Raw genomic sequence first — 13,274 nt, 5'->3', positions numbered from 1 at the left:
CTGAACTTTTGATAAAACCTTCACAACCGAACAAATTTTGAAAAAATATGAGTACCATTTGACAGGGTTGTATTCGAGTCCATCACAAGTCCTTTCATGAGTCCCTTCACAAGTCCAGTCACAAGTTCCTCCACAAGACTAGTCATAGGTAACAGGGTGAACAATGACAAAGGAATACTTTTGTCACAGCTCATTTGAACAGCCTTTGAATTGCTTGAGACTGAATGATTTGTGACTGGACTTGTGATGGACTTTAAAACAGGGACTTGCAGGGACTTGAGATTGACTCAAATACAACACTGCCACTTGATAACTTCCTACTCCTAGCCACACTAAGTTTAACTAACTCATGTAGGCCTACATGTATGTTGTGCTGAAAAAAACCTAGCAATTCTGACCTAAACCTTCTCAAAGTTTTACAGGAACATGCACACTAAACCAAATGGACGTCTGCTTCAGCCACACTCAACTAAAAAAAGGGCTGCTTACAAAAATAGAAATAATTGAAATACTAACAACCCCACTGCAACTTTTGAAAGCAGCCCATCAACAATTCCCTCAACCCCAAGGTAAACACTCTGGGATAACCTCTTGTACGCCTGCCATGTACCCATGGGCAGGTCAAAAGTCCAGCAAGTGTTTTTGCATGCCCACAGCAGCGGGCTTAGATGCCAAAGCATGTCAAGCTGGCTCTGCGTTGGGGGAAAATATATGCATACATTGTACATTAGCAAATGATATCGCTGAAGCGTGGTATTTGAAGAAAATGGAAATAAGTGCTGTGTGATCTTTGTTGAGTTGCAGCCCTGTCACTAGCTGTGGACATTATGTGGGGGGGGACACAGTTCCAGCGAGGGAAGGGGGGACACATCACAAGAACAATGATTTGAATACTCATGTTTTTTGCTGACAAGGGCCAGCTCTTGCCAGGGTGCCCCTTGACAACAAGCCTGTTGAGTGGGATGCTTATTGGTGAAATCCAGCCAATTCTTGACACTATCTGCAACAACACTTCACCGGTTCCACAATTTTCTACATCCCTCGGACACGTTTTCCCATCTGCAGCAAATTTTTTGGAATGGAAAATTTCAACCTGTTTCCAGGCTGGCAGGATGTCAACTAGACTTGACCAGTGACCATGTAATGTATGCCAGTCTGGATCTGATGCTAGCCAGTTTCCAATTTTTCTTTTTTTTTCTCTCTTTTTTTCCTTCTTTTTTTTCCTCCTGCCAGTTTTGCAGGTGTCTCCGAGGAGCCATTGGGTGGATAGTTGCTTAATCTCCACAGGGACATGATTGGCCTTTTGCTCCTTTGGAATCCAGCCTGTGAATTTTTTTTCCCTCAGAGCACGAGCTTGCCCACCTGTCTTCTTCACAGGGAGGGGATAGTCTTGATTCAAGTCCAACTTTTGGTCTGCGCTCTAGCACAGAAGCAAAAAAACACAAAACACACGCAGCTCGGCAAGTGCATCGCATCCCCGGAGTGAACATTCCAGGGCAGTAGGCACGTCCATTCACCAGATTAGAACACAAGCAACAGGACGAACAATGCTCAAGGGATGCTTTTGTTTTGTCATTTTTCGCTTGAATAGCTTGTGACTTTGCTCTAAACTGGATAACTTGTGATGGACTTGCAGAGACTTTTGCAAACTTGTGATCAACTGACTCTAGCCCTGGTGCACTCACTGTCTTCACCCTGACCATCCTCAATCCTTCAAAATCCTAAGGGCTGTTTTGGAGGAGTTTGGAGGATTGAGGCTATATGGCAAAATTACATTGCTGATTGTGAAGGATGCACAGTCTCAAGGTTGTGGGTCAGACCTTATGTTGTGCACATTTACCCCGGTATGTTCAGCAATGCATAAAATTCATGCCCGAATTATACATGTACCCAAATCCTCCATACTGCTCCAGGATACAACTCACAATGCCTCAACATAATGAGAGGAACTGCCGCAGGATTCTGAAGGATTGAGGCAGTATCCATTTTTTTTTTCAAGAGGCAGATTGAGAGTGTATCCAAGCCAAAAGGGCCTTAGGCGGTTTGGGTTAATCTGCACTCATTCAAGTGTAAAGAAGGAGTTTGTGGGATCGAGCAAGGCAGAACCCAGCCACCAGCAACCTTACTTAGGGCTCGAAGCACCTTGAATTTGAAAAGCACATCAGGTACATGTATGTCATACGGTAGGTTTCCTATAGGGCTGAGCATTTTAGATGATTCACGTTATTCTCCCGCAAAAATGGACAAAGTTAATGGATATCCATTCAATTGATCAATGTAGGAAAAAAGACTGAAACAAACTTTACACAGTAAAAGTAGACGTTACGGAGGAGCTATAATCCTCGTCTGTTATTTCTACTTGAGCACCATGCACAAGTGAGTGGACTTTTGAAGGATTATTCAAAATACATGAAAGCTAGCAAAGAAAGGCTAAACTGCGAGAGTCATTGATTTCTTGGTGCTAATGACATACAAATGTACACTGTGGATGACTGTGCCTACACACACATGCTGTGCGTGCTGTTTCTGCAAACATCTAGTCTAAGAGGTGTATCTGCTTGGTGCACATTTCTGCATGAAAGATTTGACATTCCCTGGAGCCCTCTATCGGATGGTAAGAAACCTACATTTGGCATTTCGCTGAGGCCCATTCATTTCCTGTGCAAGTCGGTTGAGAGAAACTCTGACTGGTACATGTAACTCATCTTTTCCTCATATGAGCAATGTAGTATTATACACCTTTCTCCTAAGCTTGGTAATACCAGTGGTGAGCAAAACGCCAGTTTGTTTTTGTTTTTTTTACCTCAACAGCATACCATGTGACACGCCTGACTAGTTCAAATGGGTCATGCTATTTAGTGTCAACGAGCGTCAACAAAGCGTCAACAAATTATTCAAGCATAGTTATGCAAAAATTTTTGTTTGCAATGTTAATTACGGTAGGCTCCTACGGTACATATCAAATTCAATGTGTCATATCTATCTGAAATGATATTTGAGCGTTGAAATTTGAGTGAAAAGTCCGGCCTGTTTGTGCAGAAGGAAGAGGAAAGAAAGATGGTGGTCCCCATACATCACGAAAAACTTTTGTTTTCCAGTGAGACTCTGGAAGCAAATTCGGTGTTCAAATTCGCTTTGATGACGTTACTTACACACTTTGTCGATGCTAAATAGCATGACCATTCAACTGGTTCTCTGTCCACGTGAACTTAGGCACATACCAAATTCCACTTGTTTTGCTGCTTAGTTTGACATTGAGAAAGCAGTCTCAAAATGCCTAATTACTATTACATCACACGTAGATCCTCTTCACCTTTGTTTCCAACATGTCATAAGAAAACCTTATTTTGAAAGCAAGTTCCCAGTCTGTGTAGAATGTACATGTATGTGCCCTAAACAACATCTATCCAGTGTTGTAGTCGAGTACTTTTTCCGAGTACCAAGTACTGCCGAGTAATTTGACTGCCGAATACAAAGACAGGTCGAGTACTTTGCCAGCCGAGTACAAGTACTGGTTTCCGAGTACAAGTACTTGCACTTCCAAGTACGAGTACAAGTACTTCTAATTCAAAAGTAGTTTTATCTTAATTTAGAGACTCTAAGACCTGCCACTGTGTAAAAGAAACACCTAATGCAGATGACATGGCTACAAGAACAAGTGATCTGGCTAGCAATGTCACGGTCACTACACGTGCATTGCAGCAGTTGACACAACGTGCACAGCGCGGCGAAGTCTGTTCTCCAGGCTCAATTATTCACATGCCTGTGATTTTCTGTATGCTGGGTTCATCGTTAGAATTTTCAGGTCCAGGAACCAGACTACCAATGCCCAAGTAAATCGCGGGACCATTCTGGAATACCACAATATAATTTGCGTACGTGATTGGTTAAGTACGCGCACAGACGGCGAATGGGTCATATACGTTAATGGTCCCACATTCGGCCTTCTCTTTGTCAGAACTGTATCAAATATCGGGTCATTGGGTTCGATATTTTTGTACCATATTTTAACAGCCGTGGTAAGTTAACTTAAAGGATTTTTTTATCACGCACGAGTACTTTGATGATCCAGTACAATTTTTGGATGTCGAGTGTTTTGTAGCCCGAGTACAAGAACTGTAGTTCGAGTACAAGTACTTTGACGTCCAAGTACAAGTACGAGTATTCTGAAAACGGTAGTCGAGCAGTACTCGAGTACCGAGTACGAGTACTACAACTTTGCATCTATCCACATGTACATGTACATGTATGTGCCTGTATGAACATACATGTACATGTACCATTTCAAAGTGAACACATGCACCATTTCTATTAGTACTAAATATTCATTTCATTACCTACGGTACATGTATAGACTCTTTACAGCTGGTACTCGGTAATGGATCCGTTGACAAAGCATGGAAGCATTGCAAATGTGAAGTGCAATCCCTCTATTGTTACTCCAATTTTGGTAATTCAACACACATTACAGACAGTGTTTCAGTTGAGTCAGTGTTCTGATGAAGAGAAGCCGGTACATGTATGATACATATACATCGATGAGAGTGATCAGGCAATCCGAACTACTGCTAACTCCTGTGCTACTGGTCAATCTTGTGGCACAATCTGTCAATATTTCCACTGTTAGCCAATCCCCATTTTCTAATTCCTGGCCAATTAAAAAGAAGTAACATCTGAGACTTCCTACCGGTACATGATCAACAGATGGTACAGAGCAATTGACCATGTACTTGTATGCAGAAATACTGACCAATCACACTTGGTCACACACTGGCCATTCATCAAATATAAAAATGTAAATTGCATTTTAAAGGCCCAATTCTCTGTGATGACCTGTGTATCTGTAGCTAATACGAGAGTACTGTACATGTATGCACCGACTGTAAAACTACGCGAGTATGTCACACAAATGCCATATGTTAACTTGTAACCTAATGTTCCGGAGACAAACACCTGTTCCCATTCATTATAAATGTTCCAACATGACGGCATACTTTTCAATCCCAAATAAGTTTCAAGTGTACATGTAAGTGAATATCAATGGTTGGTCATGATGGAGATTTACATGTACATGTCCAGTGTACAACTGCCATGTCAAGCAGTAGTGCGCAGCGAGCTGGCAGCTTACCTGCGTGCGTGGCGTGGGCCCTCTTGATGCGCTCAATCGCTGCCGCTGTCTCATAGGGTACAGAGACGTACTGTACCTCGCGACTGTGTTCAGAGCCAACTCCCAGGGAGGTTTCTCAACGTCCAAATTTTCACAAGCCACGCAAATTTACCGGTAGGTTCCCATATCATGTGCACAAAAACACATAGGGGCCTAGCATGAAACATCCCACATGTTCCACCAAATCAAACTCAGTTGTTCACCAGAGAAGGGAGTTTCCAAATCTGCTGGAGGGTCCAACATGGACAACTTGGATGTCGGTATACATGCGGAGGCATCACATTCACAGGGTATGCATGTCCTGAATCCACACCACATCCAGATAGTGGTCCAAAGTGTACTACATGGCAAATGCTTAAACACAACACCCAGAGTCCTGTTTGCCACATGCATAGGCGACTCACTGTCTCTCTCCACTAGAAACTGAGATTCCTCAGAGCTGACTGTACAGTTTGTTATTCATCTCCCCCAGTGTAGGCAGCAACAAAGCAGAGATCATGCACTGCTCAGTTGAGTAGTAAACGGTGACTGGCTGACCTGGGTGGATTGGCTCCGTGGTGAAACAGAATGAAAGCTTTACCAAAGAGGCCACGAAGGGCTGAACAACTTGTGGCAGACCCTACCATTTCGCTGTAGCCAGCTCACAACACTGCGAAAGCACTGGAGGTCACCACACAATGTATTTGGGCCATATCTGCATATACATAGTGCTTATTCAAAATACAATGTACATACAAGTACAGTGCTAAGGTATGAGGAGCCACTAACTCAACATGGTGCCAGACTGCAGCACTGCTGGCCATACGTGCACCGTACAGTACATGTACATGTACATACTGGCACGCAAACACAGTGCATAATAATGGGGATGGGGGGCCCCTGTTCCCTGGCTTCCCACACTGGGCAGTTCAGAGGGGATAATCTCTTTAAAGAAAGCAATGGGCTGGCCCATTCAACTGTGGGGGTGGTTGAGATGTGTGGCAGGAGGAAATCAACAAGGCCAGGATATTAAAGTGGGTAGACCAACAACAAAACACAGAGAGAAATTGCCACAGCTGCATACTGAGTGCACACACATCTGTGAAACATCTTGACCAACAAACAGGATGCAGCTTTGTTGAAGTCAGTCTCATCATGGACGTAGAAACAGACATGTAATGCTGAGAGGATGTACATATAGATGTACATTGTACATGCACTAGTAAAACCAGAAAGATGGTATTGGTTAAATGCTGACATTGATTTACACAGACGGTCATTTACCGTCCATACACAACAACATTTTTTTAAATTACAAAAAATTACACGGGCCCACTGTCCATCGCATATGAGAGAAATGTACCAATACGCATATGCAGTATGTTTACAATGAACAAAATGCAAAACACAAACAATGCACTTCCTTCTTGTTATGGGAATAACAGACTTTCAAACAGAATGAAATCAGCATGGCTTAAAAATTTTAAGGCCTGGGACTTTGATCCTAGCAGAACCCTTCTCACAGCCAACCTATCCCCCCCCCGAAAAAAAATCATCTTACCAGGATACACTCTACGTAAGTGTTTCATGCAATTATACGTATATAATAATAATTATATTTTATTATTTATTATTAATAATATATTATTAATTTTGATGATAAAAGTAAAACCCGGATAAAAATCCATTTCTTGGCTGTGCAGAGAAAATCAAAAGCAGCAGAAATTACACCTGCAATCTCTATATAACTCTGTACCACAATTTTCCAACAACTCCATTCAAGACACGTTTAAGGCATCTTAATTTCATTAGAACTTTGCGAAACAAGGAAAAGTATTGTCTGTGCTCGTTGACAAATTGTGTAGACAGATAAGCCATTTCTTGACTTACATATATACTAAAACTGCGCTTTATGAGCAGTTGCATAAACAGTCAAGCTAAGAGTGAAGACTCGATCCAGAATGCATAAGTGAGGTCAAGTTTAACAGGTGTCCTCGACTGGCCGAACTAAGGGAAGTAATAGATGCAACTATGCACAATGGAAGTTTGGTATGCGCCCATGCAACACTTTGACCAGTCAATTTTCAAACATGCGCAAGATTTTTCTTTTTTCTTGAAATCTCAATCTACTGGTTTTTTGGAGAACATCTTACCTTGGTCAAATCTGAAATGGTTCCACCGGGGGGGGGGGGAGGCAGGGAAAGAGCCAACAATCTATGGAAAGCCTACTAGGACAATCCAACAATTTGTGATGAGGCTTTTCCCCCAAGGCATGCAGTTGTTTCACGTTGTTCACAACAACAGTACATCGTACACAAATGAAGTTTCACACAACCACCTCCTAGCGAATTAACGTGACCTCAAAATTTGAATACACTTGAGGTCAAATCAGTATTCAAATTTGAATAAACTTTGGAATCAAACTTTTATCCGATAAAGCACCAATCTGTCCCCTGTTCAGTCTATACTATTAAAAGTGTACACAAAACATTAACAGGTGCATGTACCTCCCTTATCAACGTCACCCAGCTCTAACTTAATTAAATATGGCTTAAAGAGATGCACATTGAACTCACTGGGATTAAACCCAGAAACAGAGAAAAAAAATCAGTAAGAGTAACACCAGGGATAACATGGACCACAACATGGACCTGTACTGTTTAGAGTATCACTGCTCTCAGTCACTACCATGGTCTGCACTCAGCAGGTACTGGTACACGTGTAAAGGAATCGTGAGAATGAGAAGTACAGTAGGCTGTCTGCATCCCAAAGTATCACCCCCTTACACGGTTTGAGAGAAAATAAAAAACCAAAACCGAATACAAAACCAAAACCAAACCCCTAAACCACACCCCAACCCAACCAAATCCCAAAAAACCCAACCCAACCGCAACCCCAACCAACCCAACCCACCCCCAAACAACCCAACCCAACAAACCCCAACCCAACCTACCCAAAAAACCCAACCCCAACCCACCCAAAAAACCCAATCCAACCCAACCCACCCAAAAACCCAACCAAACCCAACCCCACCCAAGTCAACCAACCCAACCAAACCCAAAAAATGCAACCCAATCCAACCCCAAACCCAACCTAACCTTACCCAATCCAACCCAAGTCAACCAACCCAACCTGAACCCAACCCAACCCCCAAAACCCAACCCAATGCAACCCAATCCAACCCCAAGCCAAACTCCAACCCAACCCCAAAAAACCAAACCAAAATAAACTAAAACAAGAGTGCCCTCCTAGCCCCTGCCCCCTAAGAGTAGGACCAAAGTTGAAAGACATTTCTGTTGAATATCCACCTTCAAGTCAAAAATCTCCCCATCCTTTTTTTGATCTCTCCCCCAGGTAGAAGGCTGGTGGGGTGCATTTTGGCAAACCATGACCAACAACCACCTTCAATAGTTGTTTCCTTCAGTAAACAACTTCACCAGTTTTAATTACGCAAGAACCATGTGTGATGATGTACAAGTAACCCCAACACTGATTAACCCTAACCCTCCTCAATATTCCAACAGGTGAAGGATTGAGGAAGGTTAGGGTTAACATATGGAGAAACAATTGAACCAATTTGAGGTTCATAACCACCAAAAAGGTGCCCCTGGTACATGTGCAGCACCTGAGTACATGTACAAGTATGTGTACTTCCATCTACAACTGTCCCAGCCTTTTTCCTTTTGGCTCTAGATTTTTCTGTCAGTCAACGGCACAACTGATGTTTCTTCCACTCAACAACAAAGCTATCATTTCTCCCCCATATGGTCAATGTGTAACTTCTCGTTCTTTTGACCAGCATCAGGATCCTTACTGCAAGAAATAAAATGCCTGAAATCAAACGGAAGTGATTTCTCACACCAAGTAAAAACTCAAACTAATTAACGTTTATCAACAACTGTCCAAACCCCCACTTTCTAAAAGCGTCCAGTTTCTCTTTCTTTTTTTCATCAGCACGTTGGAGGCTAGGAGACTTAACGACGGGAAGAAAAGCTGGTATGCCTGTACATTGGCAACTTCCATCATTCATAGAGTCATACATCATCTAGGAAACAGGGAAAAATCAACAAGGAACAATGGAGCCCGCTGCTTGAGAGATGCATTTTTTGTCTCTTTAATATCAACTGGGCACCAACTGGGCAGTCATACTGCTACCAACCCTCAGATGATTTCCCCCATGAGGCGTTTAGAAATTTTCCGCGCCCTTTTCAAAAAGGTGCTGGTATCTCCAACCTCTACCGTCCAGGCTTTAGTCTAGGATTACTGAACACTTCAGGAATTATGGAATAAATCGCGAGCAAAGAAAAAAAGGAAAAAAAAAGAATAACAGAAAAAAATAGCCTGCAGCTGGGGACATTAAATATTTACACATGGCGGGCAAAATTAATAGCAAGGTTTCAGCCCTTCTCTCTCTCTCCCCTTCTATCTCCAGCAAGCGAGCTCATCAAGGCAGAGGGAGCCGTAATCTAGACACAACCGTTGGCTCAGGGAACAAAGGCTTGCTCAGGATGTACAAAGACCGACAAAATTATTTGATAATTGTTCAGAAAAAAATGTGGAAATTTAATGAACAGTTGATGGGGAAAAGAGTGAAATTTAATCAACAGTTGATGGAAGGAGTGAATCATATGTACATGTATGATGCACCCATGATTAGAAGTCTTCATAAAAACCACAGCATTGTGTTGTCACACTGAATTTTCAAAATGCATGGCTTTGTGGTGATAAGTTCGGGGAAAAATGGAAAATAGCACACATGTAAACAAAACCTCAACTACGGTAACAAAATTTCATTGCTTCACAATTATTATGATTTGACAAGAATATCAAGCCACCTCACTTGTATTTTTCTTGTTACTCAACATTAACATGAACATGAATGGCTATCTTTCAGTTAAATTTACATTACAAATACTGCTATCTTTTAGTTAAAATCTGTATTACATTTTTGTTGTTCGTTCAGAAATATGGTAGATCATGTGCGATTGAATGTTATATTAACAAAAGATCCTCAATTTAACGTTAGATCTGCGATGATGTACTTCTTTAGTTGTAGCATATCAAGTTTTCCAATCTTGAACAAAAACTGAAGGGGGAAACGTGTCATTATTGTTAAAGGTAACAACTACGGAAACCTTATCATTGATGAAACATTTTCTTTCAAAGAATTTCACTACAGTGGTGAGCAGGACAAACTCCCAGTCTCAGTACAAAATGGCATGAACATTTGCATGACAATTGTGTGCTGCACAGCAGGAACAAAGCTGACCACCCCTGCTAATGGCACAGTGGAACAGCTTCCATTATTCTGCTTTGAATATATGCAAATACTCTGTGAGAGATTTACATATGACTGGCTCATCCCAGCTGGTAAAGCCCGGGGTATTTGATCCCATACTATAGTCTCTGGTGGACAATACCGCCCTCATGCCTCATTACCTGCATTGTGGGGTTGGGGCCCTGGAAACACTGGGGAAATGTTTATTTTCAATTAGTGTGGTTTTCCAGGTGAAGTCTCAGTCAAAGGTTTTTTTTCCTTTGTTTGGAAATTACAATTATCAAGCCCGTCCCCTTTTTTTCTGGTTCGCTCATTTTCAAGCAATTTCAAATACAACTGAAAATTTGTAATTTAAATATCACTTACATGTACTGGATGCAGCCAAGTCTGTTACACGAATTTTCATTCGACGTGTGAACTTTTCATGCTGATAATCTTATTTCCAATGAACCCATTAGGTTAGTGTAGAACAACCTTTTCCACCTCCATGTACCGGTACATTTTAATTTCATCGACAAATAATCGTTTCCTTAGGCACACAAATCTGAACAACAGTTAAAAAAAAGTGTCAGTAACCATTTTCAACATTTGAGCAGTTTATACCACATTCATACTGGTACATGTACCAGTACATGTAGCAGAAAAACACAGAGTTTTGCTTGAGGTTGAATTCTGCAGTGATGGAGGAGTAACCTCTGGACATTCGGCTCATCATTGTACTTTTCTATGAACAGGAGAGTCATAGCTTTTAATGAGGCACCTGAACAGAGTAATGAGCAAAAACCCTAAACCTCTAGGGACATTCTAGGAAATAACACTGTGCAGCAGCCAAATGGCGCGTCAAGTAAAGCCTTGGTTTGATATTGGGAGGTTCCTAGTTACAACTTTCCTACTCCTAGGGGGGCAGCATTGTTGGCTGCACATGTATCGTGACTTTGGGCATGATTTCCGGGTGCACGCATCTTTGGGGATGTTGCACAACTACTGGTTCAGAGGAACCCAGTGATGTCCACTGGACATTCGCTAAAGGGCCAGCTCCATGGCAGAAAACACTATGCTGGATTGTACAGACCGACTGCTCCAGAATAGTGGCTGAGTATAAAAGATATTATCAAGGTTATTGCCACTGCAAGAGCCACTGCAAATGGCCAGTGACTGCGTTACCATGGTAACCGGCTTTGTATTTTCTCTTAAAAAAACTATTTAAAGAAATGGGAGGCAACACCAACATCAAGGCCAAATAGCACAGTTGAATGAGCACCAGTGCACAGTTCTGGATGGTACAGGTTCAAATCCTGTTTCAGTCCATTTTAACAAAAAGAAATGGGTACAGCACCAATTCTGGTGTGCAGTCTCAGATGAGAAACCAGAAATTACTTTTTATGCAGCCTTAATGGCAATTGCAGTCTGCTGCACATAATCCATCAATGTCAAAACCAGAGTACATGCGCGTACGATCTGACATTAATTTCTCTGACATGCAAATTCGAACCCTAAAAGTTAGCTTTTCGAGAAATAACCTGTCTACTACAGGTACGGTATTCAAATATGCATGTCAAAATCTATGTTTTTCAAGAAGTACACGTATCGTCTTTGAAAAACGGAATTGTTTTTCACTTGTTTTCGTGTACATGTATTTCCCTGTGAGTTAAGAGGCATAGTACAGAGTAAAATAATGTACAGAATAGTTAATCAAAACAAGACGTGCATATATGTACACGTACTCTACATGTACATGTACATGTACATGTACTGTACATGTACATCCTACGCTATTGTGTACTGTACATTGTGCATGAACACTACCATACGAATTCTGACCAGCAGGGCTTTATTTCACAGGGACGCACCCCCATTTGGTCCAAAGTGGTACGGTCTGCCACACATCATGAATCATGCATCACTTTGCCTGAGGGCAAATCTTCACCAGGACTGACCCCGACCCGACCTCAATTTCTCCCCATAACAGCAGCACCTGAGCAAAGCAGCAATGATCAGCCCGAACCCCATGCATGAAGTGTGTGCAAGAGAGACCACACTGCCCTCATGTCCAAGCTTTTCACTGTACTGTGGTTGAATATTTTTTTTTTTTGCAGGTCACCTTCTTTGTGAGTTGGGAGAAAGGCCCTGTCCTGTGTGAAAGTGTTTGTTCCACTCTTTAAGGGTTGGGGGGGTCTCTTCTTAAACTTGTATGGCAAAATAAAGACTGTGAGAACAATCCCATTGACTGCCGTCAAGGAAGAGGTTTGTCATGTGAAGTAATATGATGGGCAAAGGCACTGCAGGGAGCAAACCATGTCCGCAGAGGCGCATACGGCACATTTTTGAATCTGTGTCTTTCTATTGGCAGTTTCATGTAGATGTACGGCAGAATGTTGAGAGACTTCCAAGACACAGCATGTTTCCACGCACATCTGTGTAAACTGAAAGCTGACAGACAAAAATCACCTGACTGAGAATCCTCTGCAGGTGCTGTCCTCAGGCAATTACTGCTTGCTCGCCTGAACTTCACTGTCCCACATTACCGGTATAATAGCATGTTAGAAAAATAAATGGTCGATATTGTGCAACAAGAGAAATTCATCGTAACACCGTTGCAACTCAAGCGCAATGAGTATAAAATGTGGGGAAATACGGTTCATTCAATTCATCTGTGCATGTACATGTACCTTAGCCATTTGTAATCCATCAAACAATAACACAGCAATAGAATAAAAATATTTCCCCTTGAAATCACATGCTGTACATGCACTGTATGTACATGTACGGTTCCAAACAAATTATACATTGTTTTTTGAAAGCCAACTGCTGACCTATGTAATTTGCCACGGCCTCTTGTAGTTTTTACCC

The 13,274-nt window shown here is 41.9% G+C and overlaps 1 protein-coding gene across 2 annotated transcripts in view; it reads right to left on the bottom strand.

The window, feature by feature from the left end:
- Nucleotides 1-13,274, bottom strand: part of LOC110983076 (RING finger protein 44-like) — a 66,192-nt gene that overhangs the window by 30,414 nt on the left and 22,504 nt on the right. The window contains exon 1 of one of the 2 annotated variants that reach the window (XM_022241992.2): nucleotides 5,129-6,032. The exons of the other annotated variant lie outside the window; for it this stretch is intronic. Coding sequence (XP_022097684.2) covers nucleotides 5,129-5,182 — 54 coding nt within the window. The 5' untranslated portion in view covers nucleotides 5,183-6,032. Of the gene's footprint in view, nucleotides 1-5,128; nucleotides 6,033-13,274 lie in introns of those variants that run through there. 2 annotated transcript variants of the gene reach the window in all.

Source organism: Acanthaster planci, linkage group LG13 (genome assembly GCF_054643075.1).
Source record: "Acanthaster planci isolate LZ-2023a linkage group LG13, COTS_SCS, whole genome shotgun sequence".
Taxonomy (NCBI): domain Eukaryota; kingdom Metazoa; phylum Echinodermata; class Asteroidea; order Valvatida; family Acanthasteridae; genus Acanthaster; species Acanthaster planci.
The sequence above is the reverse complement of the archived record's forward strand: the minus strand, read 5'-3'. Positions and strand labels throughout refer to the sequence as shown.